Source organism: Truncatella angustata (genome assembly GCF_020726525.1).
Source record: "Truncatella angustata strain MPI-SDFR-AT-0073 chromosome Unknown BKA67scaffold_7, whole genome shotgun sequence".
NCBI lineage: Eukaryota > Fungi > Ascomycota > Sordariomycetes > Amphisphaeriales > Sporocadaceae > Truncatella > Truncatella angustata.
In genome coordinates, this window is record NW_025763387.1 from 421901 (window position 1) to 434345 (window position 12445).

The 12445-nt window shown below is 51.2% G+C and overlaps 4 protein-coding genes across 4 annotated transcripts; 1 reads left to right on the forward strand and 3 right to left on the reverse strand.

The window, feature by feature from the left end:
* The first annotated feature begins 371 nt into the window (after nt 1–371).
* Nucleotides 372–2459, forward strand: BKA67DRAFT_361434 (uncharacterized protein). Its single transcript, XM_046096425.1, has 3 exons — nt 372–991; nt 1124–1202; nt 1262–2459. Exons 1-3 carry the CDS (start codon nt 714–716, stop codon nt 2336–2338), a joined length of 1434 nt encoding a protein of 477 aa, XP_045954867.1. The 5' UTR covers nt 372–713; the 3' UTR covers nt 2339–2459.
* Nucleotides 2460–3112: 653 nt separating this feature from the next.
* Nucleotides 3113–4126, reverse strand: BKA67DRAFT_661343 (uncharacterized protein; the record flags this gene model as incomplete). The annotated part of the gene is made up of 1 exon (XM_046107790.1): nt 3113–4126. One exon carries the CDS (start codon nt 4124–4126, stop codon nt 3113–3115), a length of 1014 nt encoding a protein of 337 aa, XP_045954868.1.
* BKA67DRAFT_361443 (cyclin-like protein) lies at nt 3982–5928 on the reverse strand. The gene is made up of 2 exons (XM_046096426.1): nt 5118–5928; nt 3982–5053 (listed from the first exon to the last, which is right to left on the reverse strand). The coding sequence occupies exons 1-2, from the start codon at nt 5601–5603 to the stop codon at nt 4178–4180; spliced, it is 1362 nt and encodes a 453-aa protein (XP_045954869.1). The 5' UTR covers nt 5604–5928; the 3' UTR covers nt 3982–4177.
* Nucleotides 5929–6225: 297 nt separating this feature from the next.
* BKA67DRAFT_574598 (WD40-repeat-containing domain protein) lies at nt 6226–8093 on the reverse strand. Its single transcript, XM_046103434.1, has 3 exons — nt 8060–8093; nt 7865–8004; nt 6226–7798 (listed from the first exon to the last, which is right to left on the reverse strand). The coding sequence occupies exons 2-3, from the start codon at nt 7907–7909 to the stop codon at nt 6272–6274; spliced, it is 1572 nt and encodes a 523-aa protein (XP_045954870.1). The 5' UTR covers nt 7910–8004; nt 8060–8093; the 3' UTR covers nt 6226–6271.
* Nucleotides 8094–12445: the final 4352 nt, after the last annotated feature.

Here is a 12445-nt window from a genome sequence, read left to right on the forward strand (position 1 = left end):
GAAGACTTGGTGTTGGTTCCAGATGACCTCAACTTTGGTCGGGAGAGTTGGGACTATATATGCATTACCAAAAGCTACGAACCTTGTATTCTAATTAGTCATTAACAAACAACATGCCGACCCCCCGCACGGTCGATATTACATTCACAGTTTTCTTTGTCACGATTTTTCTTGCGTTTGACGGCAAGATTGTTGGTGTTAAGCCCGATAACTGCGGACGGTTTGATTCGATTCGGGCGATACGGTCGAGAGGTGGGGTTTACCTGTCCAAATCGGCAAATAGGTATGTGTGTGGGTTAATGGGCGTCGGCTTTCCAAATCTCCAGATCTCCAAATCCGATCTTGGCCTGTGCCCAATCATCTACCACCGTATTTCCTCCGGTTTTAATGTATCCCGTTGCAGAACAATTCCGCATGTCTAGAATAATCCATTCAGAAGTGTACACTTGATTATACAGTATTTCCAACACATCAATTTACCAAGCACAAATTCAGGCCCCGGCAAGCGGACTTTAGGGAGACTGGGGAATGCCGTTGGCTGTACCCCCTAGGTAATGCAGTAATCTACCTTTCGCACGCAACAGCAGTCGAGCAACTCGTGATCTTAGTTTGTGCTTTTGCATCGAAAACGTTCAGCTGCCTACCATGTATGCAAGCCAAGCAACGAGCTAGTACATGCCATTTTGAGCTACTTTTTGGGAGACGTTGTAATTATGACTGATACTTTTCAGCACTCCTCACCTGAAAGTCTGTTTAGCCAAAAGTTTACGAGTGTTAGTTATGTCATTAAACAGTATAATATATTTAAAGAAGCACCTTGTGCCCCGCTAAGACCGCTTTACAACCCCGCTACCGCAATCTTTACTCAACCACATATCCATAATCCAATAAACAGCTTGAGTCTTGACTATGTCCAAGCCAGCAATTTTGTTGGTAACAAAAAGATGACGCTTCAGGATGGAGAAGAGGTGGAACTCCGCCCGACAGTGCAGTAAGCGTTCCTTTTCCTTCCCGTTCGGGTTGCAATATGCGACCAGTGACTGGGTGGCACGTATGATACTCATTCAAGGCTGGAAATCGACCCCCTGCAGGAAGATCCTTACCACTAACATGAAATATGCAGTCCACTCAAGATCTTTGACCTCGCCAAGTCCCAAGGTCGATATGTCTTCGCCTGCGCACCGATGGTGCGTTACAGCAAGGTATCAACACACACCACCAATTCTCACAGTCGTCCAACTGACATGGCACGCACCTGTAGCTCGCCTTCCGCCAGGTGGTCCACCACTATGGGACGGACCTTTGCTGGACGCCCATGATACTGGCCAAGGAGTTCAACCGTAGCTCCATCGCGCGGGACAGCGACCTGACCGTGTCCACCTCCTCTGGCAACGGCAACGGCGAAGGCCAGCAGCAGCAGTGGCAGCAGCAGCAGCCCCTGACCATCGTGCAGTTCGGCGCCAACTCACCCCTGGAGCTCTCCCGGGCCGCCAGCCTGGCCGCGCCCTACGTCAGCGGCGTGGACCTGAACTGCGGCTGCCCGCAGTCCTGGGCGTGCTCCGAGACGCTGGGGGCGGCGCTAATGGAGCGGCGGGAGCTGGTCCGGGAGCTGGTGACGGAGACGCGGGCGCGGCTGCGGAGCGACGGCTGGGCCGTGGACCTCGAGGCTTCGGCCGACGATCCGCGGGGCCGCAGTGTGAGCGTCAAGATCCGGGTGCACAAGGACCTGCGCAAGACCATGGACTTCATCACCACGGTGCTGGGGGGCGCGAGCGGCGGCGGGCGCCGCAACATCGACTGGCTGACGATCCACGGGCGGACGCGGAGCACGCCGTCGAGCGCGGCGGTCAACGTCGAGGCGCTGGAGATCCTGACCGAGAAGTTCGGGCGGGACGTGCCGATCCTGGCCAACGGGGACGTGTTCACGCTCGGCACGCTGCCATATACGAGCCATCTCGTGGAGTTGCCGACATTCACTTCTTCTTCAGACGACGAATCTGGACCGAGGGCGACGACGACGACGACGAACAAGAAAGTGCCGAACATACCCAACCTGCGCGGTCTCATGTCGGCACGTGCACTTCTGGCCAACCCGGCGCTCTTCGCGGGGCACGAAACATGTCCCTGGGAGGCCGTGGACCTGTTCCTGGAGAAGGTGGCGAGGGCGCCGCTGCCCTTGAAGCTGGCCGTGCACCACCTGGGCGAGATGACGGGGCCCGGGTATGGGCCCGACAAGAAAGCGCTGCTGAGCAAGAGGGAGAGGATGAGGCTGGTCGAGTGCTCAAACTGGATAGACGTGCTGGAAACGCTGGAGGAGCTCAGGAGAGACAAGGGGTGAATGAGCACTCTTGCCACGAAATGGTAATAATAGAACGTAAAAACACGGAACACAATTACCTAAGAGATGGCATAAACCACATGTTTGCAACATACAGGAGCACAGAGATTCCGGGGACACGCGCCGTTCTGGCAACTCTTGGTCAAACCGACGGGAAGGATGTGGCATTGGGCCTGCTACGTTGATAAATCAGCAGCATCGCAAGTAGATGTGTCACATTATGAGGCAAGTCGCGTGTTGGCATGACTGAAGTAAGCATTCAATGTACAGTGAGCTCGAAGAATGTCTTACAATGGAGAGCACATCTAGAGACACCGTCCTCGCTCATATTCTACCTCTCACAATCGGGGTTGGAGCAGAGAAGAATCAAAATAAGCAACAGTAGTACCAAAAAAACAAATAGAAATGCAATTCGTCGAGGGTATTATCTGACAGCAGCGACGCCATATCCCTGTGATATCCATAATTGCCCTGGACCGCAAAAGTGCCATTCCTGTAGTGGATGCATCTGTTGATACACTGAAACAATGTACTCTGCGCAACTCAATGCGAGGGAAGAAACAGCCTGAACTCCTGAACCAGAACGCCCGCAATATGCGAAGACTTCTTCAGCCCTGTTCCTGAAACGCCTATTGATCGGCTCACTTGATCAAAGTGGCACTTATTACTTTTACATGATGTATCGAGAGCCCTCGATCTAGTCTTCCTCTCCTGCCCTTCATTGGTGGCACATCACCAACAGGTCCCTGGAACATCGCCGAGCCTAACAAGTACCTAGGCCTGCGTGGTGCCATTCTCAGTCGCTTGGCTTGCCGAGATTTGGTGGGCTCGAAGGTGTCGTGCTAGAGTTTCTGCCAAAGTGAAGGTTTTACCGCAATTCGGCCACATACACTTGAAAACGTTGCTATCGGACTGAGGTTTTAATTCTGTATTATGATCAGTGATGTGCTTGTTTAGAGCTCTGCTACTCGGAGCAATATGGCTGCAGCCGGGCCATCGACATACGTTGCCAATGTGCACTGTGGCTTCTTGCATGTGCTGTTCAAGAACCTTGGAGTCTCTGCAGGTTTTACCGCAACTAGAACAACTGACTTGTGAGCTGCTAGGCGAAGCTGTCACGGGTCGAGAAGCTTTGTCCAAAGCTGAACTAGATAGACGACTGGTTGTTTTGCGCTTAGGTCGTTGGTTCGTGTAGGCTGTCGTGCTGGGGACGGGATTGGATGCCCTGCGCTTACGGCGTCCTACAGTGGGAGGACTCGGTATCGGGAACTGGCCCGGAAGTTGAGCTCGTATACTAGGTAGTTGCGTCTGGTCCTGAAGAGACAACAAGGCTGTGGCGCCGTATTCGTCATCACCATCTTTTCCAAAGCCGGACACGGGGCTGCGAGAAGAAGGAGGACTGGAAAGACCACTGGAGTCATCATCCTCGATTGCCAACCCTGGTCCATAAGCTTGACGAATGATGGCGAGTTCCACTGGCTGAACAGGTCCAGCCGCGGATTCTTCGCTCAGAACGGAATGACTGTTTGTAGGTGGTGGGCTAGGTGCAGAGGGTTGATCATTGTTGCTGACTTCGTTTCCACTTTGCAAAACTGTATTTGCTGGGCTTGATTTACTGGGTTCAATCTCTTCTTGCACTTCTGCAACTGCTGAGCATGGGGTAGACTCCAACGTCTCCAGAGTAGTCGTGTCAGGCGTCGACATGTAGGATGTACTGGGTTCATTCTCTCCTTGCAGTTCTGCAACTGCTGGGCTTGAGATAGACTCCAACATCTCCAGAGTAGTCATGTCAGGCGTCAATATATGGGATGAGCAGGATGACAGGCCAGAGGTGGAGCTCTATTCTTGGACTTCGCCTTCATCGTCGCTACTCATCCGTTGCCGCTTGTGATCGCGCGTGTCAGACAACAAGGAGTCACCGTCGCGGCGCTTGGTGGGGGTGGCCAAGCCGTTGCCATTCGTTGCGGGATGAACAGCGGGGTTATTTGCTGCTTCCTTGAGTGCTGCGTCAGAATTGCCGGGTGCCTGGGATACTTCCTCGGTAGCAGCCATAACAGCATCGCGACTATCGGTTCCATTCGTCGCGATCTTTGGGCTTTGCGTGTCGCCATCCGTGAGAGAGGTAGGACTCGTGCTTGAGGCCTCGCCAGCCTTACGAGAGTTGTCCAGGTTGAATTCGGGGCTTCCCTGGTAGGGATTGTCCGTCTTCTTCAACGGATTCTCAAGATAGAAGGCTTGGACAACTTCGACGGCCTTGATGATCTTGGCTTCATCAGCATCCAGGTGAGCCCACCAAGGCTTGCCATCGATGTCTGCGATCTGCTCCTTGGCATAGATCGAGCCAAAGAACAGGCTGGCGATGGCGATATCACGAGAATCCATGAGAAGTGGTAGCAAAGTGAGGCACGAGTCGTTGCAGAAAGCCCAAGCAGCATGCCGCAGGACTTTGTTGTGGATGCAGTGAAGCTGCTCGAGCAACCTGTACAGCAGCCTGTACGGCTCCCCAACACTCAGGTCGAATGTCAATTTCTCGAGCATGATCTCCTCGTTGTGCAGGATACTATCCCGCCAACGCCAGTACTCTTTTGATTGCTCGTCAATGACAAGCCTTGAATTCTTCTGGGCGACTCTGGCGACGGCGATGATGATGTCTTTGGTCTTGCGACAGTTCTCCTCCGTCTTGTTTGCCAGGAAAAGGGCAGTTGCGGCGATGTTCTGTCAGAGGGGCGTTGTGTTAGTCAAGCAACAAGATGGAGCCACGTCGGGCAGGACAACTCACGTAATGATGAACGCCACCCCTTTCCTCGGACAAGCTCATACGCATGTAGAAGCGATGGAAATAGACACCTGCGACGTAGAGGGTGGTTTGAGGAAGCTGCATAAGGGCGCCAGCCTGGTAGATGAAGTTAACGCCCTTAGCACGTCTGAGCCTCTCATCGGCGGGATACATGCCCTCGACGATGCTGGGACTGCTGACGGCTTCATCCTCAGTGAATATCCACTGGGAGTCAGACTTCCTGGAGGAGTTCGGGGATGACTGCATGCTTGACTGAGCGCCTGGTTGCTGGGACGACTGCTGTCTCGAAGGTGAGCCGCGCGCAGAAAAGTTGACGTGGGTAGGAGGGGAGGGTACGGCGGGAGGGACGTCGCGTCGCTTGGTGGGAGACTTTGACGGTCGACTTGAGTGTGCGCTGGTGTTGACGGGTCTCGTGGGTGGCTGGTGGGGTTCGCGTCCAGGCGGACGGTATCTATCGATACTCGCCATGCTCCTCGTAGCCGTGCTGTGGGAAGGGATGTGCCAGCTCGTGTCGTGCTGCGAGTAGCTGAGCTGAACTTAGCTGAGCAGAACAGGTTGGCGATTAACCTCAATGATGGAAACAGGCAGGGGCTCGTTTTCCGAAGTGCGAGTCGCTAAGTATCATTGGGAAGACGTGGACGACAGAGAGCTGTTGAAGGAAGGAAGATGTGATCTGAACGTGAGGCGTCGGTGTGGGATGTGGTCGCAGCTGGTGGGTGACGATGGTCTCTTCTCTTTATCCTGCAGGAGAGGAAACATCCAAGTCGATCGTTGAGCTCGTTTCGACGATTGCAATTAATTATGGGCCCACCCTTGGACGCGGAAGGCGCGAAATGGTCTGTGCACGCCCGTTTACGTAGGTAGTTTAGTTCTATCGGCTGAGTGGATTGTGGGGGTGCTGCCGTCGCAACAACGAAGATAGGGAACAAAACAAACTGATGCATTCATTCATTGCATTTGATTGTTGGCAGTTCTCCGTGTCTCGACCATTCATGCATATGTCTTGGCAACTCGCTAATTGACGACAAGCTTTGGACCCAATAGGCTATTTATAATCGGCACAAGGAAACAGGCATTCAAAACCACGTCATGGGGTATCTCTTTTTATTTTGTTTTAGTTTGTCACCATGTCCGAATCACAATGCCTCATTATCATTGCGGCCCCATAGCTTGACCGTCCGATCATGTCCTCCACTGACAATCCACTTGGCATCTCGGCTCACATCAACGCTTGCAACCGGACCCGTATGTCCGTTGAGTGTTTGAATCAGTGACCAGTCATCTGCTGAGAACACCTTGACTTGCTTGTCAAACCCGGCCGTTACGAAGAACGAGCTGGACTTTCTCGGCAACCGATTCCCTTTGTCATCCAGTCCGGGCGTGACGGTGCCGTCTAATGGATCGTCCAATCCTTTGTACCATCTCAGATCTGCCACGGCACTCGTGTGTGCACCGATGCCGCCAGTCCTTGCGACTTTCCTGACGTCCCAACACTTGACCCACCCATCAGCCGAGGCAGTCAACAGTCGATGTCCATCAGAACTCCAGTCGAGACCATATATGGGCTTGCTGTGTCCATCCATATGTCCATCTAGAATCATGATTGTCCTTCCAGACCTTAGATCCCATATTCTACCAATGCTGTCTAAACCCGCGCTGGCCAGTAAAGAGCCGTCCGTGTTGAAGCTGACCGCGAACACTCCCTTCGAGTGACCTTCTTGGAGCAGGAGCTCTTGTGTCGTTTCCGTGTCCCATAATCTCCACGTCGTGTCTTCGCTGGCAGTGGCAAGATATTTGCCAGAAGGGTGAAATTCCACTCTGCACACTCTCTGGGCGTGTCCTTGGAGTGTTGCGAGGGGCGTGTCTTTGGATAGACTCCAAAGATTGACCTGGCCTTCTGCTCCGCCCGAAGCCAGGTTGACCGAGTCCTCACTGACACCCTTCTCTGGTAAAGTTGCGCCTGGGAACCAGCTTATACCACTAATCTTGTTGTTGTGGCCTCGAAGCGTGCCCTTCTCCACCATGCTCGGTATCTCGATCAGCTTGATGCTGCCTCCCCAGTTACCGGCCGCAACCATATTTCCGCTTGGTGATATCCGAGTCATGCTGACATGCCTGTCGCCAGCCGTCTGACTACCCTGCAACTCGAAGCCCTCCAGCCGTTCCCTAATCTGCTTTCGGAACTTGACGTGCGTACGTAGTTGGATGTTGCTGTCCTCTTTCAGACTGGCAAGGCGCTTCTTCGCCCTGGGCAGCGAGAACCTCGCGATGTCTTGTCTCGCTCGTAGGAGCTCATCGCTGCCCTGTGTGTAGAACTCCTCCTCCTGGTCCTGCGCGTCGTCGGACGCTGCGTCCTCCATGTCCACATCGACGGACTCCCCGCCGGCCGCGGCTCGCTCAACCTGTACCGTCATGAGTTCGCGCAATCTGTCTCTCCTGTCGGCGGGACCCTCGCCGAAGAGCGTGATGGGCTCGCCCATCTCCCGTAGCTTCGCCCGCACGCGTCCATCGTCGGTCGGAACCGCTATGCTGGCCGCTAGGCGTTTGCGATCGAACTGTGAAAGTATGGCAGAGGCCTTCTCGGGCGCGATGCCGGCGCCTGCGGAGGGTAGATCGTAGTCATTGTCCGTGGGAAGGTCTTCGAGGCTGATGCCCCGGCTCTGCTTGAGAGGATATTTGTTAGCAGCGGAACCTCTATCGTCGCGCGACCAGGCTCTGCTTGCACTTACCTCTTGGGCGTCTTCTACATAAGCTTGCCGCGATGGGTGCATCATCTTGGCGGCAGTTTTGGAAGTTGGCTTGCGGTTGTGTATGCTCGAAAGCTTGCTATGTATGGCAAAGCTCGGTTTAGCATGCCCTGGTGTTGAAGCTGTCGGCGTCAGTTTCCAAATTTTAGTGGGGCCATTGAGCTGGGGCGTCCATACCTACCGGCCAATGGCCTATGCTTCTCTTGTCTTTCAGTCAGTCCTCTTCGCATTCTGTAACGAATATGACCTCTCTCGCGTGGGCAATGCAGGAGGCAATCAAAGATACTTGACTACTTGTATATATGGGTTTGAAGATTTACGCAAATGTCCTTCACTTACGTGCGAGAAATAAGGGACCACGTCTCGTCAGATAATGCCGGGTTCCAACAACTTCCATAAGTATCACTTTTAAGACAACTTTCGTTCACACATATAGGCTGTTGCTCTAAACACCGTGTTGGGACTGTAATATTCAGAAGTATGAGATTCTCTTCTTTGGCCCGTAGAAGCCCATCTGCGATAAAAGGCGCTCTCATCTGGGCCGTGTCCAAGTCCGTAAGGATGCCTCTAGAGTAGAAGTTCCAGAAATCGCATTGGTTTTCTCTGGAATCGGACACTCTGCATTCATTTCTGCAGCGTTGCAGCCATAGCAGCACCCAATAAAAGACACGGAGACAGAGGACATGCCCATACAAGTTCTCCTGTACTTAAGAACTTCTGCTAGCGTAACTGGATGGCCCAAGAGACATGAACACTCACGCGGTCCCCATTATGAAATATGCATTCTAGCAGCACGCCCAGCTGTGTACTTGCCTCTTGCAGTGCATCTTGAATCTCCTTCACAAACGCCGAGCAATGCTCAGGATACCAGTTCAGTCGTATGGTTATGGACCATTCAGGCATTTCCTTGAGTACAGGGCCGGATATCTGTTTGTTTGTTTGCGCCCTTGATTGTACGACTTTTGGCAGTTATGATGGTCTAGGGCACTGTACAGGCTCTAAGACAGCCAGAGCATTTCCCAAGACCTGAATAGTGTGTGCTTGCGAATTTTGAGCTATTTGGCGACCGGCAATGATGTTGCGAGGATGTCCTAATACAGGTGGCGGCACCTTAGTACAATTCCCATATATGGACAAGAAATCGATCTATAGCTCTAGGAGCCTGATACTGCTGCCATAGTGTTTACAATCACGTTGGTTCACTGTGGAGTCAAGCCATTTCTCGAAAACTTCCTGGTTTTCCTTGTAGTCTGTCATGGGCATCTCCACTCGCATTCCGCAGTCGTAGTCTCTGATTAAAAGAGAAGACAGTCATATTTATGGCATGGTGTCTCAAAATATAAATAAATCTAATAGATCCCGAGTAGTCAATAGCAGCCGAGTCGCTAAGCCACGATGTCGCAACGCATTGACTGTTCTAGGAATATATTTCATACTTCACACTTCTTATATACTGAATCCTCGTGCTGTACGAAGATTGATACAGATTGACAGGCGGGTGGAGTGAATAAAATCTTGACTACCTCCAGTGTAAGGTAGTTAGTCGAGGTTCGCTTCTTGGTGTAATGTGGAATCGATATGGGAGAATATTGGTCCTCCAGGCAACTTTTTAAGAAAAGCTGAGAATTCATCAATGGCAAGTATCCTTTGCAACTGGTTGTGGCTTCTCCAACAAAGCTGTTACTTCTTAGGCTTGAAGATGTTAGCAAGATTGATCTTACTGTTCATAGCTATTCGGGTGATGTACATCAAGTATAGAACCAGGCCCAGTGAACAAGATTGTACCCACGGACAACAAATGACGTCAACTTTCAAAACAAAACAAAATTCAATGAGGATATTCGTTTTCACTGAGTCGTTGTCAAGAGCTACGCTATCAGCACAATCTGTGTCTTATCAACATAATATCATCTAGGTATAAATCTTCTATACCATAACATTGTTCACGGGATACAGTCATCATGCATAACTTGACGTCAGAGATATGTGAGCAGTCATCACGGGTAGAGGAGGGCTTCTCACTTCAATAAGTCACCACCTCAGTCTGCAAATGCCTAGGTGTCTAAAGCTTCTTTTTTGTGGCATTGGCAAGGTTAGTAAAAACCCAGTGCCTCCCGACCGCACCCATTCACGATGGTGACCGAGACTGTATTCGAGTGATGTGGCTCTACAAAGCAAGACATAAATCACTTACCTAGACCTGTCATGTGCCGTAAGAGCTTCGTAGCAACATTGCAAGTATCCTCTACCGAGGTACAGCCCAAGTTCCATTCCAAGTCCATAGATAAACTCGCCCGAACCTCTGCTGTCAGACGGGAAGAGCGTCTTGTTGAATTTCGTTCTTCTATCCGCATCCCTATCCTGGGCTGGCCAACCGCGTCTGTAGTGACATGAGTGTAGCTATTTTCAGCGAGACCGAGACCGACGAGGCCCTGTGCATTGGTCTTTATGATCTCTTTAAAAGGATTGCAGCCATAAGAATAGTAGCTGCGTCCATCGCTGCGGAAGCATGTGGGATCGTGGGTATTGAGGGCTCTCGTGGGCACTGGGGGATGTGTTTTTTTATGTCATCAGTTCAAGTCACTCTTGTACCGCCCTTTTTATTTTTGTTTTTTTATCTTCTTTTCGAATTCATTAAACTGACTTTTGGCCACCATTCCATCTAGTTTCTACTATCACGATCGTTATACAAAGACATATTTACTTATGCATGCCCTTCCCTATCCAACCCCGAAATCTTCAGAGACTCCACCACTTCAGCAGAAGAGCCATCAACCGTAATCACCCCAGATCGACAGTCGATACTCAGACCTGTCGGAGGACAGTAACTACTACTACACGTCCCAGGAATATGGGGTTGTCGGGGTGTTGATGCACAGATTAGAGAAGACCGTCACCTCGGCTACTGCAATCATCAACAGTTCCTGTCGGCGGCCGGCTAAAATTAGCATACCGGGGCACGTCCGCACATATACAGCTAAATCACATAGTGCATAACCTATGTAGGGTAGTGATGCGTATCCAGTGAAACCCACTATATAAAAATATCCGATCCAGCGAAGATGAGTTATTATCAAGCACTTAATACGCCCCAAATCAGAAGCATACTTCTGGTAGAGATGGCTGTTTTCAAGACGTGAATCATGAGAGAGACTCGGATAGGCTGAAGCCTGATGACTCGAAACTGCTACGATTGCCTTGTCCAATAATGTCGTATTTATAGGCATGGCTGTGGCAATGCTAGGCTTGGGCCGTCAGCCTGGTGGGAGCGTCTTACACGACTCACCTCAAGCTACATGTGCTGCGGGCCTGACAAACAGAAGATAAAGCTCGTTTCGATACTCTGTCTCTCACATGGGCGAGGTATCATCCACATTGTTAATACATGGAAGCTTTCTTCATTACGCAAGCCGTGCACCGAGCTGCTGGGCGTATAGCTGCAATGCTCGAACGGGCGGCTGCGAGTTTCGAAGAGGTTACCTAGGTTGATGTAATCTATAACCTCTATGTCACGAGCAGTCATCTTCTTGATAATCTGCTAGGGAAATTTCGTCTTGATTTCATCATAGTACCCCAAGATACGCCATGGTTGGTGAATAACAAGATCGAGCCAATGCGGGACTTATCCGTAACATATCTTGCACGGGTACCATATTTGTTCTAGATATATTAGCTTTAGTTCTCTATTGGAGCCCCCTTGACTTATGGAGGTGTGCAGTGGGTTTGTTTGCATCGAGATGAATTTCCTGCTTTGAATGTCGGTGGGTACGTTGCTTGCCAAACTAAAGAATGAGTAAGCTCGGATTCTTTTGTTCTACAAGTACAATGTCTTGTCCACTGTTCGAAAACGGCAGAGCAAAATGCCACGTGGAAGATATATGGCTGAGACCAGGTTTTATTAAGTGTAACTCCGATGGTGGCACATGGCCTTCATATGATATATGAGGAAGCAAGAACGCCCAAGGTAAAGCGACGAATGCGATAATTTGCTGCGACAAGGAGAAGAGTGTGATATGAACCGCCAGACTCAGTTGCTTGGTAATTAATTTGTGTCGATTGCCGATGCGGCAAATTTCCAAGCAGAATTTCTAGTGTACGACTGTCACATGCGGGTAGATGTCCAGGTAAGTCCGGCACCACTTGAACGACGTGATGAGCCGCAGTGTTTGGTCATGGGTGCAGCAAGGAATGCCCGCCTATAAGCGTCACTTGAGAACACGTTTCTGATCAGCACGAATCCGGTAAATTGTGATTGCCGGCGTGTCTCAGCTCTGGCGCATCACGTTTATTGGTTCAGGAAAGTTCCGCAGACAGCAGAATCCAGAAGATGATCTGGAGTCAGCAGAAAGGTTGATGTTGAGTCGGATGCAATTTGTGCGTTGTAAAGCGATTCTGCAGTCAGACATTAGATGCGATGATGCGCTTACCTGCGCAAGCCCGGGTCATGGGGGTTAGCGCAGCATGCGTGCCGGAAGCGGAAGGCACCAGTGAGAAAATTGCGCCGGAAGTCGTCGGCGCTCCCCCACAGGCAGCAGAATCGTAATGAAGAAGATTGCTGGTGAC